We start from the raw sequence: 20,842 nt of genomic DNA, 5'->3' as shown, positions 1-20,842 counted from the left end.
AGAAAATGCCACGGCTGGCCCTCATTCTCCATCTGTGGCCCCCAAGGTGGTGTGGGGAAGGCCCTCCGCCTCTGCGTCCTCAGGCACCGGGCTGGGCACACGTTGGGATGCGGCCGTGCTGTTCCATCTTGGGTGAGCCGTGAGAACCACCAGCAGCTCAGAGCCTCCCCTTCCCTCACCCCCCGGGGCCGCACCTTCTCTGAGCCATGAGCCATTTATCTTGCCTCCAACCAGGGGCCCCCGCTTCCATCTGGTCAGGCCTGGCTTCCTTCCCCATCCTTGGCTCCGGCCCTCCTTGTGCTGTCGGCTTGAGCACCAGGGCAGGGCGGGCAGCTGGGGCCCTCCCAAGATCAGGACGGCCGCCTGGGCCCGGGCCACAGCAGGACAGTGGGGGGGGAGGGGAGGGCTCCCCCACGGCAGACACAGGACACTCGCTCGTGCAGCGGACACAAAGCGGCGGCTACATCTCCCGGCCGTGCTCCCAGGGCAAGCACAGCCCCACTCACAGAGACAGGGGGATGGACAAGGTGGCACAGGGACAGGGGGCCGGGCGGGACAGGCAGGCTGGGCGGAGGAAGCGCCGAGGCTGGGCAGCGGTGTCCTCATGTGGTTTATTACGATTCCATCTCACAAGGCAGGTGGGCGGGTGGCAGCGGCACACGAATGGACTCCAAGCCCCTGACAGACGTCTGCCTCGGGCGCATGCAATGCAAACAGTGCAACGTGGTCAAGCGCAAACACGGGGCGACCGAGGCGACACGGGACACGGAACACGGGAACAAGGCTGGGGCGATGGGTCCCTAGAGAGGGGCCTGGTCTCCCCAACCCCGGTGGGCAGGACAGGAAAAATAAGATTCGTACTTCTTGTAAAATGCCCATTTGCTGGGTACTTTCTTTCTCCTTATCTTGAAAAATAATAAAAAATAAACACACGGGAAAAAATCTCAAAAAAGGAAAGGAATAAAACTCTAAGAAGGTGAGAGATGGGAGGCCAGGAGAAGCCTGACCACGGTAGGGGGCATCTGCCTCACGCTCCCCAGCCTCCTCCCTTCCTGGCCCTTCGGTGGGGCTCCCGAAGCCCCACAGGTGGGTCCATGAGAAAAGGTGCCAGGCCTAGGGAGGGTCTCTGGGGGGCCAGAGGGGGTGCAGGCTGGGGCAGACAAAAGAGGCCCGTGGGCCCGCTGGGCTCAGTTCAGGCTTGGGCCCAGCAAGTGGGGGCACCAGGTCCACAATCTCTCCAGGTTCAGTCCCCGCAGGCCCACGACCTGGGTGGGGGGGGGGGCACCGGGGGGCCCGGCGGTCACAGGTGCAACTCGTGGGTTTTGATGTGCTCGAGCTGCTCCCGGAGCTGCAGGAAGGAGGGCCGCGCGGCGGCATCCAGGTGCCAGCAGTTCTTCATGACCTCGTAGACCGCAGGCGGGCAGCCGTCAGGGGCGTCCATCTTGTAGCCCTTCTCCACCCGAGGGACGACGTCCTTCAGGGGCTGCGGGCAGGTGGGTGGGGTCAGTCCGCGCAGGGCCTGGCCCCACCCCCCCGGGGGCCTCAACTGAGTTTCAGGGATCCCCTTCAGACCCCAGTCTCAGAGACAGGCCCAGGAGGCACCTGGAAAGTCCCGAGGGCGGCTCTGCGGCTCAGAACGGAAGGCAGGGCCCAGAATGGCTCGCTCTCCCGCCTAGCCCTCCCTTGCTCCAAAAGCCTCACCCTCAGCCCCAGCCATGCCCTGGCCCCAGCGCCCGACTCACAATTCTTGGATAAGGCACTCGCCCGAAGGAGTAGATTTCCCAGAGAAGGATTCCGAAACTCCACACGTCAGACTTGGTGGAGAATTTCTGCCATGCGGGTGGGAGCAGCGGTGTCAGTCCTTGGAGCTGGGGATTTGGCGGGGGTGGGGGGTGGGGAACCCAGAACCCCCATCCCCCACTTCTCAGGCTCTGGGGAGAGGCCCATCCCACCTTCTCTCTCAGGGCCTCCGGGGCTGTCCACTTGACTGGCAGCTTGCCCGTGTCCTGGGTGCTGGAGGCCTCCTTGGTGAGGCCGAAGTCGCTGACCTTGGCCACGTTGTCCTCAGACACCAGCACGTTGCGGGCAGCCAGATCCCGGTGCACGAAGTTGTTGCCCTCCAGGTATTCCATGGCCTCGCAGACATCTCTGGGAGAGAGCCAGCCACACGTCTCCTCAGACGGGGCTCCCGCAGCCGGGCAGGGTCCCCCCCCAAGTGGGTGCTGCTTCACTCACAGTGAGAACTTGAGGAGACAGTCTCCGCTCAGCACCGACCGACCCCTCGACCGCAGATAGTCCACCAGGCTCCCCTGGGGCAGGACAGACAGACCAACCAGCCCCACAGGTCAGACTTGCCCTCCAGCCCTCTGGAATCCCGGGCTGGGGCTGGGTGAACACTTGAGGGAGATACGAGGAGAGGGGAGGAGCGGAGGAAGGGCCGGGACATCACTGCTGAATGAGTAGTAGGTTCTACGAGCTGGCCACTGCGCTCAGCAGTTTTCATGCATTCGCCCTTAAATCTCATAAATCTCTAAGGTAAACTCTGATACTATCTCCATTTCACAGATGTGGAAATCGAAGCTTGGCAAGGTACACAACTTGTCACAGGGAATAAATGACGAGTCAGGACAAAAGCTGAGCCCTGCCTGGTGACTTCAGAGTTCAGAGCCAGGGGCCCGAGGGAGCAGTAAGGGGCTTGGGACATCTGGAAAGCCCGAGTGCTCGGCTCTAGGATGGGGGTGGGCCCTCGGGGCAGGTGCACACCTTGGCCATGTACTCAGTGACGATGTAGAGCCCACCTTTCTCTTCCACAATCACGCCCAGAAGCTGTACCAGGTTGCTATGCCGAAGTTGCCTGGGGCAGGAGGGGGGTGGTCAGAGCCTGCCCAAGCCTCCCCATCTCCTCCCTGTCCCGGGGTGACCTCCGCACCCAGCCTCGGCCCCCAACTCACGTCATGACAGAGGCTTCAGCCAGGAAGGCCTGGGCAGTGGCGTCATTTTTAATACACTTGACGGCGACTTTGTTCCCTCGGTAATCACCGAGCATCACGTCTGGGGGAAGAGGGCTGGAGGTTGTTCCCTGGACCCTCCACAGGCCCTTGGCCCTCCCAGGGCTGCCACCCCCTCCCGCTCACCTCCAAACTCCCCCTTCCCAATGGTCTGCAGCAGCTTCAGGTCCTTCATGTTCAGTGCCCAGCCGCCTGGCGGGGGGAGGGGGTGTCAGTGAGGGGTGAAGCCAGAGCAGGGGGCACAGCAGACACAGCCTGGACCACGTGTGTGGCGTTCCCTGGAGGTCCCCAGAGCCTCCGGGATGGGGGCAGTGCCAGGGAGCCTGGGTAGGAGGAGGCGGGTAGGCAAGTGAGGACGGGGAGCAGGGATGGCACTCACTGCGGAAGAACTCATCCTGGGCTGCCACTGTGCCCTCCATGACCTTTGGCTTGATGAGCCGAGTACAGAGCCCGTCTGCGTCTGAGGTGTAGTGCTGCAGAGGGCAGGGCAGGCGCTCAGGGCTGGCCCACCGAGCGCCTCCCGCCGCTCACATGCACTGCCGGCTCTAACCGCCAGAGGGCGGCGGAGGCCGAGCCCACCCAGCCTGGACTTGCTTTGGGTTGGGAGGGCTTCTCATTTCCCACCAGGGAAGGATTAGGGAGGTCCCAGACTCAAATCTGTGACCCACTTCCCAGTCACATCCAAGTGCTGGACAGATACCGGGCTGTTGCTACCACGCAGGGCCACGGGCCTCACCAGCATTCTGAGGCAGAAGGCAAGCTCTGGCCAGATGTGCCGAGGACCCTCCCCAGCCAGAGGAAGCGTCTGGGGGGGGGGGGGGGGGGGGCCGCTGGGACTCCCAGAAGCCAGGTGTGGTCTCAACAGGGCTGGCAGAACTGGCTTCGGGAGTTGCAAGGCCACGTGGGCATATCCATGCAGGTGAGGGTGCGGGAGCCCGGGGGGACCCCAGCCATCAGGGTGCAGCTCATGAAGACGTGCTTATATACACACACATGGGTGTGAAGTTCTGCGGGCCTGGAAGGAAGCCTAGTTCTGGGGTGAGCCAGACCCAGCTTCTAGTCCCGGCACCTCTAATGTACGGCTGTGTGATCTGAGGCAGGTCCTTTAACCGCTCTGAACCTGTCTCCTGGCCTGTGAGATGGGGATAGTGCCGCTCTCCCTGTGGTGGCACTGTGGGGGTCAGAGGTCAACCCTGACACAGAGCAGGTGTTTCGTCAAGGCAGGGGTGTGGAGGGGGGTGGACATGCAGGCCCCCTGAGGCCAGGAGAGGTGGGACTGCGCTGGAAGGCAAGCCTGGCTCACCTCTACCAGCTGCATAAGGTTCTCGAAGTACACCTCCTCATCGATGCTGAGCTTGCTGGCGTGGTACATGATGCGGTAGTGCTCCACCTTGCCGTCACAGCTCACACACAGCGTATAGTCCCCGGGGTAGTTGGTGCTCTCCCGCACCAGGAACAGGCCTGTCTCCGGTGGGCACAGAAGCCGCTCTGCCTGCTCCCGTGTGATCTTGCCATGGAACCAGCTGGGGGGAGGCCAGGCCAGGGCTCATGGTGGCTGGAGGGTACTGACCCCCACACGTCCGCCAGGCTCCACTTTCTGAGGCCCTCCCTCCAGCTGGCACCTCGCCACGGCCCCCACCGGCTCAGCCAGCCATCGGAGGCCCTCTTCTGCTTCCCACCCTTCTTCCTTTGGTCCTCCCAGGCCCACCCTCCACCTTCGAGGTCTAGCACCCATGCCCTTCCCCTCATCTCGAAGAGCCTCACACATTCCAACCCCTACTCTTGCCTCTCTGTTTTCCTGACTCCTCTAAGGGAACCAGGGCTTCCCATCCTCCTTCCTCCCTGCACTGCAGACCCTGACTGCTCCTCAGCAGTACTCACGGCATGAGGCTGAGCTTGGTGCCGGCCTTCACGCCCTCCCGCTTCTGGACATAGTTGGCTGGGATGATGCCCTCACGGCCCACCTTGTTCTTGGCTTTGTACCAGTTTGGGTCCTGGGGAGAGGGCAGCCCAGACACACCTTCAGGCCCACCGTTCGTTGCCTGCAGGGGAGCCCGGACCCAGCAGGAACTCCCAGAGGCGGGAGGGGGTAGGTGTGGCCATGTGAGGTCCCCGTTTACCTTGGTGACCGCCACAATGGTGAGCACGTCTCCTTTGCAGAAGGGCAGGTCCTGCTCGGCAGTGCCGTGGAAGTTGTACTTGGCAATGCATTCTGTACCGGATGGCCAGGCGGCCTGCAGGACAGGTGACAGGTGGGCAGGTGGAGGCAGCCCGGGGCCCGTCTCCACTGACCTGCCCACCCACTCTTGAAGTCAAAGCCTCTTGGCTGGCTTTTGTGAGCCAGGGTGAGATGCCCCCCACCCTTGCCCCGAGAACTCTGGGTGCTTTCCAGCCGAGATTCCCCCACTGCCCCCAGATCTGTACTCCCATCTTGAAGGCCCTGGGTCTAACAGTGCACCCTAGAATTTTCCTTTGTTGAAAGTCAGGGTTGGGCCAAGGGGAGCAGATCGATGTGAGCCCTTGTTCTCTCTCTTCCACTCAGGACCCCTCCACAGGTGGGGGGAATACTCAACAGCCCTAGACCCCTGCCCCCAAGGTACCTGGATTGCTGACATCTTCGCAGAAGGTCTGGCGTCCCCGGGTCACAGGAAGGCCGCCGTGTCACCTGGTACCATGAGAGCTGCAGGGAGAAGGGGAAGACCGAGGAGGGGGTGAGGAGCTGGCTCCCCCCCAGTCACTGGGCTCCCATTCCTTCCCCGCAGCAATGCAAACAGGTACCGAAGGCCTCCAGAGCTGGGACTCGGGCCAGGACCATCCACCTTCTCCAATCTCAGCAGCCTGAGATCACTGGATAGTGGGGAGGCAGGAGCATAAAGGCTATGGACCCCCAGGGACAGAGGAGTCCCCAACTCTAGGCCCACAGGGGCCTTCCAGCCCAACCGAATGGCCAACAGAGGCAAAGGAAGCTCTGGGGGTGAGCAGCACCAGTGCCACCTGCCCCCCCAGCCCCAGGCCTGGATGTTAGCTATGTGGTCTGTAGGGGAAGGGAGCCCAGGGCTCTGTGAACCTGGGGAAGGTGCAATGTGACTTGGGAAAGTCACTTTTCTCTGTGGGCCTCTGAGTTCCGCTGCCTATAAAAATGTGCCCGGGCAGTATGTCTACAGTCAAATGTACGGCCCAGCCCTCCCCCTTCTAGGCACACACCCAAGAGAAGACAGTGCAGGTGTCCGCTGACAGGGGCACAAGAGCACTCGCGCAGCACGATCTGTCGCCAACCTCACGCTGGGGACGGCCCAGATGCCCATCAAGAGTAAGCTGGCTAAACCGTGGTGTCTTCACAGAGCTTCACTGCTCAGCAGCGAACGTGAATAAACTGAATAACGAAACCACGGTGATGAATTTCCGAAATGGTATTAACTAAGAAGCCAGACAGAAGAGCACAGGCTGTGTAATCCCATTCATACTGTATGAAGTTCAAAATCTGGCCAAGTCCATGGTGCAGGATGGCAACTGCCCTTGGCAGGGGTCGGTGCCACCGGAAGGGGGCTGAATTCTCTTTGAGGTACTTCACTGAGCCGTACCCTTATGACTGGGGCACTTTTTGCTGTGTAGGTTTACTTCAAGAAAGTTGAGCCCCTCCACAGAAACCTCCAGCCAACCCACGCTGCAAGAGCAGCAAGCCGCTCCATCCTGCACACCCAGCCTGGCGCCCCCTCGACTGCTGTCGCCTTCCTGAAGCCCAGAGCCCCCGAGCACCGGTCTCGGGAAGTCACGGGGCTGGGGCTACTGTTCTCTGTTGACACAGAGGAGACTGAGGCAACTGAGGCTCAGACAGGCCGGGGACTTCTCCATGGTCGCAGGGTGTTAGGAGAAAACCTGCAGGAGTCCTGTTCCCAGGCTCATCTGACAGGATGGACGAGGTCTAGGTCCAGGTAACAATGCCACCTACCCCAGGCCAGGCAGTGGGAGGCGACGCTTGAGTGCGTGTGCCCGGGCGTGTGAGGTGAGCAAGGACTGCAGGGGTTCCGCGGGTCTCCCGGAGGAGGGAGCCCCAGGGCCGAGCCCTGAAGAGTAGGGAGCTTAGGGACAGGAGGCAAGTGGGAGAAGGTGGCCCGGGTTGGGGTGGCAGCCAAGCAAGGGGGTCAGGTAGACAGGGATGGCCGAGAGCAAAGGGCCCGGCCGCAAGCTCACTGGAAGCGGGTGGGAAGCATACCCTGACCATCCGAGCACCCTACCAGTCTGCTGGCGGGGGCTAGTTTGGAGGGGGGTCCGCCTGGCATCGACCCTGCAGGTCATCAGGGGCTTCAAACGCCAAACCGAGGAACCAGGGTCTGCTCCTGGGGACCTCAGCAGGGAAGCATGTGGCTGAGGAGAGCAGAAGCCAGGGAGAACCAGCACCCCTTCCAGGCCTCGCTCCTGCTTCTGGTCAGGCAGACCTGGCTCTGTTGAGTTTGCAACTCGGAAGAATGACTCAACCCTTCTGAGCCTCAGATCCCTCACCCTGAAAGCTGGGGACACGCAGGCCCTGCATGTAGGCTGAGACCCCTGGACTAAGAAGATCTGGCACAGGGCTTGGCATAAACCCCGTCTCTCTCTCCTCCAGACAAAAAGGCTTCTCTGCCTCCCAGGATACACAGGTGCTTCTTGTCGCCAGAGGCCAGATCTCTGCTGTCAGCACAGGGAGACTGGGGCCCAACAAGGCTGAGCAGAGATGCTCACCCCCCCCCCCCCGCCCCAATCAAACACATTCACACGTCTGAGTTGGGGACAGGAACCACCTGCTGGGTTCTTGTGGTCCACAAACCGTGGTGAACTGTGAGCTCTTCTTAGCCCCATTTTATGGAAGCGGAAACTGAGGCTCACGAGGTTGAACAACTTGTGTGAAGTCATACAGCTAGTTAGGGGTGACTGCCCAGAACTCGAATGAGGGTTCCACTGGGCTTGGCTGGGTCCCTGACCTTCAGGCCCTTCTGAACAGGGGCTCTGCTAGCTTTCCACATCCCCATGCCTCCCCCTCCCTCCCCAAACTCACCACCACTGCACCACCAGAGCGGGCGTGGAGGCTGGGGCACCGTTAGTCACCCCACCCGCCTGGCTGTCAGTTTGCAAGCACTCCCTTCCCAGCCTGCAGCTGCTGCTGCCGCCTCACCACTGACTTGATGATAATAATACAAATGATAACAAGCCCTGTTTTCTGAGCACTTATTCTGTGCCAGGCCCTGTCCTTGGCACGCTATGGCTCATCCAATCCTCTAACGATGGAGGCTATTGTTACCCCCATTTTATAGACGAGGACCCTGAGCAAGGTCAAAGAGGCAAGGTGGCCTTGCCTGAGGTTTACACCTCAAGTGAGCATCCTGTCCTGCTCAGGTTGTCAGACGCCCAAGCTCCCCGCACCATGTCCCAGGAGCTGCCGTGGGCTGGAGAGAGTGCCGCGGAGGAGAGAAGCAAGCGGAGCCCAGAGGAGGCACAAGCCCGGCTGCAGTGGTCACGGGGAGAGGGGGCTTCCTCAAGGGGCTGCGCTCTCACAACCACAGATTCAGAAAGCAGGTGAAGGAGCTGACCCCTCCCCTTTCTTCTACTGGCTAAAACCTCAGGACCTGGTTTCTCCATCTGTACAATGGGTTGGCGATAGCCCGCAGCAGCCAGGGCTGCTCTGGAGACTGGAGTGGGCACCTCCCACACCAGGAGCAGGACCTGCCTTTGCACAGAAATGCTGAGTGTAAGCCGTGAGCTCTCTGACAGCCCCTCCCCGGTGAAGTCGCGAGCCCTGGGTGGTGGCTCAGCGGTCTCCCTCCTGCAGGCCGGGGGCCAACCCCCTCCAGGCCAGAGAGGAAGAGCCAGAACAGCTGGGAGGGGCTACTGTGAACCTAGGCCTCTAGTCCCGCCTGGGCCAGGCACATCCGGGTCCTTTTGGGGTTATGGGAGCCTGCTTTCAGGCCACTTTGGGGAGGCAGTGCGGGAACACTGTTCCTGTTCCTGGCTCTGCCACCAATTTGCTGTGTGTGTGACCTTGGGAAAGTCCCTTGACTTTTCTGGGACCCTTGCTGGCTCTCCAGCACCTCAGCCAGTCCTGTGTCCCACCTGCTGTTCCCACCTCCCTGCCTGGCGTTCCTTCTCCACTCCCTCCCTCTTCTCTACCCAAGCAACTTCCTTGCTCTCAACCTCCGGCGCACAGCTGAGGAATTGCTTCTGTTTCACGTGTTCCTACAAAATCCCTGTCTGTGGCAGCAAGAGATCGGGAAACGATCTTTATGTCCATTGATGAGGGACCAAGTAAATAAACGGCCAGATATCCCTAAGAGGGAATGACAGTTCCAGCGGTGACGGGGCCTGAACAGACCTTTTGGTGCTGACACAGAGCACCCATATGACAGAGTAAGCAGAAATGGCAAAAAGCCAGCTCAAGTCGCTGAAGGAAAAGCTTCTGGGGGGAACGAAACAGTGACACATCTTCCAGGGACCACCCCACAGGTTAATCAGAAAGAAGAAACACCTGCACAATAGGTAGATCTGGCAGATATCTTGTTAACCATGCGATCAAATTAAGCATCACCCATAATGAAAGAAATGATGCTGAGTGCCTCCTGCTAGGATGCATGGAGGAGGGCACAGCATCCTCGGGGTGGGATTCCCACAGAGCCCATCAACCTGACTCAAATCAGGAAGATGCAGTCAGGCACAGCCTTGACAACTGGCCCGAAGTTGTCTCGAAGTTAATGTCATAAAAGACAAAACAAATGGGACGCCTGGGTGGCTTAGTTGGTTAAGCGTCTGCCTTCAGCTCAGGTCATGGTCCCAGGGTCCTGGGATCGAGCCCTGCATCGGGCTCCCTACTTGGCGGAGAGCCTGCTTCTCTCTCTGCCTGCCGCTCCCCACCGCTTGTGTGCTCTGACAAACAAGCAAATAAAATCTTTAAAAAAAAAAAGACAAAACAAATGAACAGAGGCTGGGGAATATTTTCGATTCAACAGGACACTAGAGACACGGGACACATTAACGAAACAGCATTTACACAAGGTGAGGAGGTGTTAACCAACCTTACTGTGGTAATTGTTTAGCAACACACGTACATGAAGTCACCACACTGCACACCGTAAACTCACACAATGCTGTATGTCAATTACGTCTCCATAAAGCTGGAAAAAAGGGAGAAAGCAACATGACAACAAGATTCAATGAGTGATCCTGAACTGGATTCTGGCTCAGGGGAAAAAAATAGTAGCTATAAAAATCGTTTGATGACAGTTGGGAAAATGGAAATGTTAGGTAATATTAGAGAATTTTAACATCAATTTTCTTAAGTGTGATCATGGTACTGTGATTATGTAAGAGGTGCATGCTAAAGTACTGAGAAATGAAAGCTATGATGCCTGTAACCAACACTCAAAAAACCAGCAACAAACCCCACATATACACGTCTAGGTATATAAAAGAAGTAAATCAAATGCAGCCAAATGTTAAGACCTGGTGAATCTGGATAAAGGATATATGAGTATTCATTATACTATTATTTCAGCTTTTTATAATTTTTATTATTTTTAAAAATTTATTTATTTCAGAGAAAGTGAGAGCCACACGAGTGGGGGTAGGGAGAGGGACAAGCAGATTCCCCGCTGAGTGCAGAGCCAGAAGCGGGGCTCGCTCTCACAGCCCCGAGATCACAACCTGAGTGGAAATCAAGAGTCCAACGCTCAACCAACTGGGCCACTCAGGCGCCCCTATTATTATTATTATTTTTTTAAGTAATCTCTACACCCGATGTGGGGCTTCAACTCATGACCCTGAGATCAAGAGTCCCACGCTCCACCCACAGTGCAGGCCAGGCGCCTTATTTAAGCTTTTCAGTAGGTTTGAAAAACTCCAAATAGGAGGCTGTGAAAAAAGATAAGGTGCAGGACCTCATCAATGGCATGTTACAAGTTGTGTTTTTCAGGGGACATACAAGTCATCCCTAAACTCAGATATGCAGAGATTATCTTTGAAAGACAGAGGAAACTGGCAACACGAGTCGTCTCTGGGATGGGAAGTGGGGGGAGTCGAGTTTAAGGGAAAATTACTTTTCACTGTATATTTGCTATTTTGTCCTTTTTGATTTTTTTTTTTGAAAACCGCATGTATCTATTACTAACTTACCCCTAAAAATAAGATTGAAAATAAATCACTTTTTGACCCCCCCCCCCCCCCCCCCCGCCAGGAGCTTTCCTTGGTTTCTCAGCTGTGCCGGCTGGCCGGCCGCTCCAGGACCTCCACAGCCTCTCTCACACACCCCGTGCTCCAGTGAGAACCTCCCTGATCCTGGCCTGGAAGCTCCGTGGGGGGAAGGCGGGGAGCTGACTCATGTCCCCAGCAGGGGCTGAGCCCAGAGTGGCTGCTCCGTAAAGGAGTGCCGAATGAATGAATGAAGCAACAAAGGAAAGGAGGAAGCTAGGCCGGCTGCGCCACACCAAGGTCCCCTAACTGACGGGACTGTATTTAACCCCAAAGGGACAGCAGCGGTCAGCACACCCGCCGAGGACAGGGGACAGGCGGCTTTGGAACTCTGTGAAGTCAGCGCTTCGCTCGGACTTCCTGCCCCAAACCCTGCTCCCAGCAGTCCTTGTGCTGGGGTCCCGGGAACAGGCTGGGCTTTGTGCCCAAGCACTGAGGTCAGTGGCTGCAGCCTCAGGCAGGCCTTTCTTGGTAGCCTGCGCTGGCAGGGAGGGGGGAAGAAAGGAGAACTGGGAGCCCAAAAACTCCCAGGCTGCCCTTTCCCTGCCCTGCGGGCAGCTGTAGACCCCCAGGGCCTAGCATGTGCCAAAGGCCAGGGCAGGTCAAGGGGCTCCTGCCTTGCCCCCCTCACCAAAACTCCACTGCCCAATGGGGCGTGGGAGCCTTCAGTAACTGTTTACACCCAGCTAAAAATACCTACTGAAAAGGGAAGTGCACAAGAGACCTGGGGGAACTCGGGGCCGTGGCCCCCAGAGACTTTGGTTCTGCCACAGGACCCAGCTGGAGCGTCTGGGGGGCAGGGGCAGCTGCCGGAGCAACAGGAAGGTTCACTATGCCTTCTCATTCTTCGAGCCAGGGTTCCGGGAGCCTCCCTGTGCGACCAGCCCCATGCTCGGCGGGCCAGGATGGATAGGAGGAAAGGATCCACGAAACCCCAAGGGGCTCTAAGAACCCCACTCATCTGTCTCCCCTCTGGGCCCAGCCCAAGGCCACCACCAAAATGTGGCCCTGCTTCTGTCCTCTTGGCTACCAGATAGTCAATCATGGCCAGGGGTGCTCGGTGCCCCCACAGACAAGAGAGACAAGGGCAACCCGGGAAAGTTTCCAGGAAGAAGGGGAGGGGAGCTGGAACTGGGAGGATTTCAGTGGAAGCAATTGGGAGTAGGGGTGTGCTAGACCAGGCCAGGATTAATTAAGCTTCCAAAACTGTGGTATGGAAGAGTTAATTAAGGCAGAAGGTGGCTCAGGGTGGGGATCCACAGAGGCGCTGAAGCAGCCCGGAAGTTCTGACAGGTCACAGGACAGATAACAAGCAAAACTGAGCTTCCGATTTAGGCACGCCCCTGGGAAAGGGCACTGCATGCACCTGAGGAGGGCGGGGCAGCCAGCAGTTGGGCTGGTTTGGCAGCAATAAAATCAGCCCCACCTCTGGTTCTGCAAAGGACACTCAGGCTGAGGGCACCGTGATGCCCCTAGCCGCACACCAGGCTGTGGCGCTGGAGGGTGCCTGCTGACCCTGGCAGGCGGTCCAGAACCCTCAGCATACCCACTGCACACACGTCTCAGGGTCAGGCACTGCAGAATTGGGCACAAGACCCTCCAAGATGCCTAAACGTCTCTGGGGATCGAGAGAGGGCTGGAAGGTTGGCCCCACTTTGGCTCCAGCGTGTGCTGCCTGACCGCCCTCCCCACTCACCCTAGGCCTCCCTCAGTCTTCAGCACCCCTGCCCTAAGGGTAGGGGTGAGTTAATAGCTAAAAAATGTTTAATACGAAATTATAGCAACTCACTGCCTTTTTCCTGCCCCCAGTGGCTCTTGGGACCGGAAATCCCATCTAGTGGTTTGGGAGAGGAGGGGGCGGGAGTTAGAAAAGGCTAATGGGAAGCCGCCGCCCCCAGGCACCACTGCGGCTTGAGGCTGACACTCCTGGCCCAGAAAGTTTTCTAATTACCGCTCACGAGCCTAATTACCTACATGCACTGGGCAGCGGGGACTTGGGGCTTCCCCAGGGCCCTAACACAGGCCTCTGTCCCCCTACCCCCCAGCACGGGCTGCAGGCTTTGCATGGTTATTTGCCTACACTTACATACAGCCTCTCAGCACCGACCTCCAACGATGACTTAAAAATCATGAGTGTCCTTGTCCTTTATGCTGAAGTCTCCTATGCACATTACAGGTGGGGGGACTGAGGCCCAAAGGCCCATGAACTGCCTAGAACTTTGGCCCCCAGATTCTTGGTCTCCCCATCTCAGAACTGGGACCCACAGAACACACAGCTCAAAAGGTAAAGCTATGGGGGCCCAACACAAAGGACTTACGGTCTTGCTACCCACCTGAGGGACAAGGAGGTTATCAACACCCTCCCCTAGCAGGATGGGTAATGAAAATGAAATGAAATGGGCACAAGACCATGGGAATGAAAGCATGGGAATGACAGTCCACTGACCCCACCCTGTGTTAGTTACTTAATCCTCAAAAACCTCTGTGAGGTTTTACAGTTGATCTCTGTTTGACAGAGGAGGAACCAGGCTGACCCAGCTTCCAAGGGGGTAGAGCAGGGATTTGAATTCAGATCTGTCTGAACTTGGTCAGGAGAAAAACCCCCAGCCTCTCCTTGGGCAGGACGGATGACGCTCTGAAAACGGGCAGCTAGGTGAGAGCAGGCAGCTGAAGGGAGGTCTGCCTAGAGCCTGGCCCTCCTGCTCTGGGAAGCAGAGGTTACACTCGTGTGCCCACTCCTTGCTCATCTGCCATATTCTGCTTTGCACGAAGAGGCCAAGAGTCTGTGCATGGCCATCTAGCAACTACACAAGCCAGCAACCACAGGGAAGGCAGAAACTCCAAGCAAGGAGCTCAAACGCTTCTTGGTTTTCATGGCCTTTCCCCACCAGGAAGTCCTCCTGGCTGCTCCAGCCTACGCAGATCCCCCAGCTTCTGAGCTCCCACCAGCCCTGCCAGGAAGTCGAACCACAGGCCTCCCCTGACTCCTCTCTGAGTCTGGTCTCTGCTGGCCAGCAGAGGAGCTCTTGGGCTTCCTTCTCCCTTCTCCCCTCCAGTCTCCCTGTGGCAGGGACGGCACAGGACACCGGCACAGGTCCCCAGGGCCAGCAGAGACTGGGTGCAGGGCTGGGCAAGGCTGAGAAGCAGCAGGCAGGGTGGGCAGGTGTCAGATGACACCCAGGTTTTCACCCAGCTACAAGGCTTCCAACTGTGCGGAGAGCAGCACGGGGCGGGGGGGGCGCCTCTCTTCTGCTTGTTCCTGCAGCTCTGGGCCCTGATCACGGAAGGGGTGACGGTGGGGGGGCAGGGGGACGGAGGGAAGCTGCGGTCGGAGGCCCAGCACCGCCGGGGCGTGCACAGCTAGTGTGTGATGAGAAGCTCCTCTCATCGCAGTACCTCAAAACCAGGAAGAGAAACTGAGAAGGCAGAAAGGACAAACTGGGCTGCGTGGGGCCCTCAGGTCCCTGGACGCCTGCCAAGGGGAGCTCTTGGACAGTGGCTGGACAAAACACTTCCCCATTCTGGGCCTCCGCCTCCCCAGGGGAAAAATGGGATTCTCTCCTTGGTGTGGCCAGTCTGCCCCACTGGTGCCGGATAAAAGAGATGCCCCCCTATTGGTGGAGAACTCCCGATCCCCCAGTGGGGTTTGGCCTCTCCCGGGAAGCCCCCGGGGGTTTGGCCCCTGAAGCTAGCCTCGCCCTGCTCACTTCTCCCCTCAGCCACACAGGGAGCACACTAGCTCTTCCTTCACCAGCTCTTTATTTTTAGGTCTGAATTTGACTTTAATCATTACTTAGCGAATTCTATTTCCAGCCCTCGAATGAAGGGACACACAGGAGAGGAGGGAGGGAGGCAGTGCTCCCTGCCCGGCGTGGGGGGCAGCCTGCTCCTCCACCCATCCTGTCCCCAACCAAGGCGGGGGGGACCGAGAAACACCCAAAGGGATTGCCCCAGCCAGGCCAGCATCTTGGAGGGGACCCCACCCTGTGACCTCATCCCAGCCCAAGCTGTGGGACAGGAGGGCAGTTGTAATGCCCACTTCCCCTGTGCCAAGACCAGGGAGGAGGGAGACACTCCACAGGCGAACGTCTAGCAGCTAGAATCTGAGGTCCTGTGCCTGAGGGATCTCTGCATCGAATGGGCCCCCTGGGGGAGGACCTCTGGCCTAGCTTAGTCCTGGGCTACCCTAGGGTCATCTGGGGCCATGGTCTCTCAAGCCCCAGGAGCGCCAAGTTGAGACTGATTTCCTCCTACTGCCCACAGCATGGCCTCAGGAGGGCACCCCCAGTTACTCTGGCCTCCACAGAAGCAGAACAAGAGGAAGAAAGGTGTTGTCACAGCAGTATGCACTCAGGTCAGACCCACGTAGCACCTGCCGAAGAGGAGGCCGCTAACGCACAAGACTTCCCCAGTGATCTGTGGACCGTCTACGCTCCCTTTCCAACTGCTAGGCTAGAAACCCTCCCTCCCACCCCCCACACCACTGGGACAGGGTAGGGAGATGAGGCTGGCATGCCGTCCCCGGGTTGGGGCTCAGGATGCCTGGGCTCTTTGCCAAAGTCGTGGTTTTCCCAGGGAAAGTAGGCCTCTGGCTCCACTAGGGAAATTTGGGGTGGCCTAGGAAGTAGCTGAAGCTAGCTTGGGGCAGGAGGCAGCCGGGCTCTCAGAGGAGAGGCCTTGTCCAGTCAGCTCTGGTGCCTGGAGACCAAAGGGGAATGGGGAGGGTCAGGTTCATGTCCTGGAGCAGCCAATCACACGGTGATGGGGAGGGGAGAAGGCGAGGAGGTGGGACAGGGCAGGCGCCGGCGTAGGGCTCCACGGGCCAAGACCAGCCCTCTGCTGGGTGAGCCACCAGCCAACCCTGGCCCAGGCATGGTCCCCACACATTGAGGCGGCCTGCCGTGGGTGCTTGGTGAACAATGCTAACCTCTCCTCACAAAGTGCTTACTGGAGGCTAGGGGCGGTGCCAGGTACTTTCTAGTACCTTGGTTAGTTAGTTTGGACTCTTTTCATATTCCCCTCTGGCCCAGGAATGGCCATCCCGTGGTGTACATAAAGGAATCCCATCTCAGAGGTGACCAGCCTGAATGGCGTGGCTAGACCTGGAACCCATGGGCTCGGTGCCAAGCTGCCCACTCTTTGCCGTACCCCAGGCTGCTCTGGGGGCCTGTGGTCCCACCCACTGTCACGGCGACAGGCGAAACAACGAGCCTATTAGTCCGGGGGCTTGGGGGAGCCTGCTGCAGCCGAGCAGTTTGGAATAGGGCGCAGCTTCTCAGAGGCAAAGTTCCCTGGGCAGAGTTCCACCTTGTGTGGGCAACATGAGAAAATGCTCAGAGACAGAGAACTGAAAGGAAAAAAGGTGTCATGGTGCGCATATTCAAATGACAACAGCGAGGAAGGAAACAAAAATCAGGAAAAGACAGGGAGCGAACTCCAAAATGCAAAGAGTCGCTCCTCTGATGAAGAAACTGTGATTCTTGTGTTGTTTTCTAAGTTTCCTGTAGTGCTATGTTGTTACTTTCTGCATTAAGAAAGTACCACGCACATAGTTTTCTCCTGAGCTCAGATTTGCTTCCATGGGACCTGACTGGCCCCAGATCTGGCCCTGACACCTGGGACATCTTCCACGGGACAGCCTTTCTGATACGGACTAGCCCCTCAGGCATGTGCGGGGCTCTCCCTACCCTCTCCTTCCCGGACCAAACAACTCTTTCTCTGGGGACTACATGTCAAGGCTTCAAAATGCCTCAAAAGATAGAGCCCGGAACTGGACCCCGGCTGTTCTGCCCGCTGAGGCCTCCTGGCAGCTTGCTCGGGCATCTGCATCACACACTGTGAATCCTGGGCCTCAGCCCCTGCCTGTACTCTGGGCTGCTCCATGGTGGCTCAGCCTCTCGGGGCCAGGTGCCCCCTGCAGCAGCCCTGGAGACTATCATCTGGTCCTTCCTTGCCCTGACCCAATGCAGAGAGAAGAGCTGCCACTTCTGAGAGGCAGGAAGGCACCAAGCTCACCAGATAAAAAACGCATCTCTGCACCTGTGCTAGCCTAAAGCCAGAGACCCTTTCCTACAAAGGCCTTGGGACCCTGGGGTCGCACCCACACAGCTCACAGTCAGTATAAAAGCGTCCAACCTTCAGGCCTCAGCCCCAGGCCCCCAGGCTGGAAAGGAAATTAGGGCCGGGTGTGGGGAGCCTCAGAGGCCCACCACATCTGGGTCCCCTCCACAATGCATGTCGGGGTAACTGAAAAAAAACTCTATATCAAGGGCAGAGTCCCGAGCAGGACAAAACTACCAGCGGCCCCAAGGGGGCCCAGACATAGCTCAACATCCTCCAGGGAACCTCCCACCCTCCAGGGAGCACGAGAATCCTGCCACACTCCCAACCTCCCTCCTGCTGCCTCTGCCCCGTTCCTGTGAGGGTCCCACCACGAAAGACACTGGAACCACCAAAGGGTGGAGAGCTTGGAACAGGCGCCCTGTGTGTGCCCACTCTGACCACGCTCCTATGCCAAGGCTGTGGAAACACGGCTCTCACCTTCCCCATCTGGATCCCATCCATGTTCTGAACCCGGCTGCTCCAGTGCTGGCTGGGCCAAACGTGTGGGAGGCCTGGGGCAGGACTGACTACCGGGCTGTTTCAACTCGGCACCAGGGCCCCACCACACAAGTTACCCCCTCCCACCACATCCCCTGTCGGTGGGACCCACCTCAGGCACCAAGGGGAAATCCCACGGGCAGTAAGTACCAGGGCTACCTGAGCCCAGACCCAGGCAGCGCTGGGGCCGGAAGCCCTCTGTAGGGAAGCACGTGCTCACCCCACAAGGTCCCTTGGGTCAGGCTGGGGGCCTGGGTCCTCGGTGGGTGAAGGTACCTGCCTGGTTTCCCTCCACCCACAGCAGTGCAGCTCGGCGGAGCAGAGGAGGAAAGGATAGACAGCCTGACTCGGCCAGAGACCTGGGGTAGCAACTCCCCCTCTGAGCCTCAGTATGCTGGTCCTCAAAATGGGAGGGGAGGTGAACCCCTAGTTAAGCTCCAAGGATCGGGTGGCTGGACACGCCTCTTCCTGACACCTGGTCTGGGCCCTGAGGAGTCTGGGAGAATGAAATGACCAGGCTGCCAGGAGATGGGGGCATGGTCCTAATGCCCAGTGTCCCATCCACCCCCATAGAAGCCCTGCCCTGTTTTCCCACCCAAGGGTCACAGGTCCCTAGGCTTAGGCCTGCTCTTCTGAGAGGCCAACAGGCTCAACCTCTAGCAAGCTCAAGGGAGGTGGCTGGGCCCTGGGCTTCCTAAGAGCCAGCTGGCTCCTCGGTGGGGTAATGAGGGAGGGTTCAGAACAGGGAAGGCCAGGGACCTGCAGGGAGGGCCTGGGGAGGCAGGGAACAGCCAAGTGTCCATTCTCTATAGAGCCCTGGCCTATGCTGACCCCTCCCTCCAGGCTCCAGCCAGCCCCAACACATGGTGGGACAAGGAGGGGACAGACTCGGAGTGGCCTGAGACAAGTCCGGGGGGCTCACAGGGCAGCACCTCCCTGGTGAGGTCCCCTCCCAGTCGGGCTGACAGTGACTCCCGGGAGAATTCGAACCGGGAAGGAGCGGGGTAAAGGACGTGGGGGATGGGGAGTGGACGTGACCGCAGCTGCAACGGAAGCAACAGAAGCGGGACGCGCGACCTCCAACCTCATCCCCTCGGGAAGCACTCGGACGCCCACCTCCGCCAGGCCCTCCAGGCACTCACCTCTCTAGGGGCACTGCGGTCCGGGCCACCTCGCTGCGGGCAGCATCAGCGGCCTGCGGGACGGTCCATGCGGCCAGGGGGGAGGGGAGGGGCGCAGGGGTCCCCGGGGGGTACGGTACAAAGAGGTATTGGTGCGAAAAGAGGGGGAGGAGGGACGGCCAGACAGAGGCAGGGGGATGGCCGCGCGGCCCGGGTCGGGGAGGGAAGAAAGGCGGGGGAAGGGGGGCGGGAGGGAGTCGGGGGGAGGAAACAATGTAGCCGGCGCAGCCCCGGCAGAGTTCCGCTTCCGAACGCCGCCACCGAGGTTCGAGTTTGGAACGTCGCGCCGGCCGCCGGGGTCTGCCCCGGACGCTGGATCGGGGGCCGCGGAGGCTCCCCGCGCTCCACGCCCCGGAGGCTCTGGTGGCCACAGGCTGGCTGGGGAGGGAGGGACGGCTGGCCGGGGGCCGGCCCCGACGGCGGCGCGGCCGGGCGGTCGCCCCGCTCGGACCCCACCCCGGCAGGCCCCCCGGGCAGGGTGCGGGGTGGGGCGGGAGCGGGAGGGCGGCGGTGGTGGCGGCGGGGGCGGCCGAGCTGGGATTGCCCGGGGCTCCGCTGGGAGGAAGCTCGCAGGCCTGGCGAGAGGAAGCGCGGCCCGGATCCTCCGCCCGCGGCAGCGCGCCTGCGCGAGGGGGCCTGCCCGGCGCCCGGCGGGGCGTGGGCCGGAGGAGCGGCGCCCCCTGCCGGGCGCCGGGGGCACTGCGGGGGGTGTGTCCGCGCCCACGCCCTGCCCCCACCTGTCGGCCCGCGCTGAAGGCTCCCGAAGGTCCCTCCGGGAGGGCAGACCTGGCCGCCGTGGGGCGACCTCCGAGCCTTCTCTGGGCTCCGGTCCCCGATGTAGAAGCGATTGAGGCCGGACCTGGGCCTCTCTCCTCGGATCTGTAGTGAAGAGTAGGCCTCATTCGCAGCTACTCGTAAGCATTCGTTCACTCATTCATTCAAACGATTCCTGGCTCTGACAACGTGACAACGTGACACGTTCTGTTCTGAAGTCTGCTAGAAGGGCCACTTCACCTTACTGTCAGGGGGGTCTCAGTAGGATAACCGACAGGCCAACAGACAAGTGCGAAGAAACAACTGATAAAGGTGGAGAGGTGGTGTCCGAGGTCCACAGAAAGCAGGAAAGAGGGGAGGGCTAATGGGAAGGCTTAATAGAACTGGGACCCCAGGTGGGGGAACAGCCTGGACAAAGGCAGGGAATGATGGGAACCCTTGAAGGCTAGGGGAACCCTAAATAGCTTAGTATGGCTGCAATTTGCAGTGTGGGTTCAGGAGAGTGGTGGGAGATGGGGGTCTCTGCAAGCTGCAGGGAGGAGAGATCCAAGGAAGTTGTGGGACTTGGCTTTATTTTCGGCCTGGAGGCAATGAGGTTGTTGGCAGTAGCTGTGTGACCTTCGGAAAGTTACTTAAACTCTCTGCGCTATGGTTTCCCCATTTGGTAAAATGGGGGAAATAATAGCACCAGTTTCTTAAGATTTTGTGGTGAGGAAATGAGTTAAATAATTTAAAGTGCTTAGTGTGCAGTGGTTGGCACGTGATCAGCCCTCAGTTAAGTACCACTGTTACATATCACAGTTAACGAGGAGCAGGGAAGTGGTCTGCTCTGAGCCACAAGAGCAGACAGTGTGTGTGGCTGTGTGTGCGTGGGGGGGAGGGGGTTAGTGATGGAGGAGAGACCAGACTCTGGTGTAGGTAGGAGGCGTCAAGGCACTTCTTAGGGACTGGGTCCTGAAGGAAGAGTCGGGGCTGGGTGGGCAGAGAGGAGGGGCACTGTCTGGTGGGGGAAATGAGGCATATTGGCAAAGTCTAGTGTACCCAGACTGAAGGAATGAGAGGGACAGT

The 20,842-nt window shown here is 59.2% G+C and overlaps 1 protein-coding gene across 5 annotated transcripts; it reads right to left on the bottom strand.

Annotated features, from left to right (window-relative positions):
* Positions 1-573: 573 nt before the first annotated feature.
* Positions 574-19,587, bottom strand: CSK (C-terminal Src kinase). 5 transcript variants are annotated; one of them, XM_027572161.2, is made up of 15 exons: positions 18,962-19,587; positions 10,049-10,147; positions 6,213-6,381; positions 5,609-5,688; positions 5,129-5,242; positions 4,890-5,002; positions 4,312-4,531; positions 3,388-3,481; positions 3,135-3,200; positions 2,952-3,051; positions 2,764-2,854; positions 2,236-2,309; positions 1,953-2,148; positions 1,743-1,829; positions 574-1,483 (listed from the first exon to the last, which is right to left on the bottom strand). In XM_027572161.2, the coding sequence occupies exons 4-15, from the start codon at positions 5,621-5,623 to the stop codon at positions 1,301-1,303; spliced, it is 1,353 nt and encodes a 450-aa protein (XP_027427962.1). In that variant the 5' UTR covers positions 5,624-5,688; positions 6,213-6,381; positions 10,049-10,147; positions 18,962-19,587; the 3' UTR covers positions 574-1,300. The 5 variants fall into 5 exon arrangements, with proteins under 5 accessions (XP_027427962.1, XP_027427963.1, XP_027427964.1 ...); XM_027572162.2 differs by lacking the exon at positions 6,213-6,381; XM_027572163.2 differs by lacking the exon at positions 6,213-6,381 and having other exon boundaries at positions 10,082-10,147.
* Between the last annotated feature and the right edge of the window lie 1,255 nt (positions 19,588-20,842).

This window comes from Zalophus californianus, chromosome 6 (assembly GCF_009762305.2).
Source record: "Zalophus californianus isolate mZalCal1 chromosome 6, mZalCal1.pri.v2, whole genome shotgun sequence".
Taxonomy (NCBI): Eukaryota; Metazoa; Chordata; class Mammalia; order Carnivora; family Otariidae; genus Zalophus; species Zalophus californianus.
The sequence above is the reverse complement of the archived record's forward strand: the minus strand, read 5'-3'. Positions and strand labels throughout refer to the sequence as shown.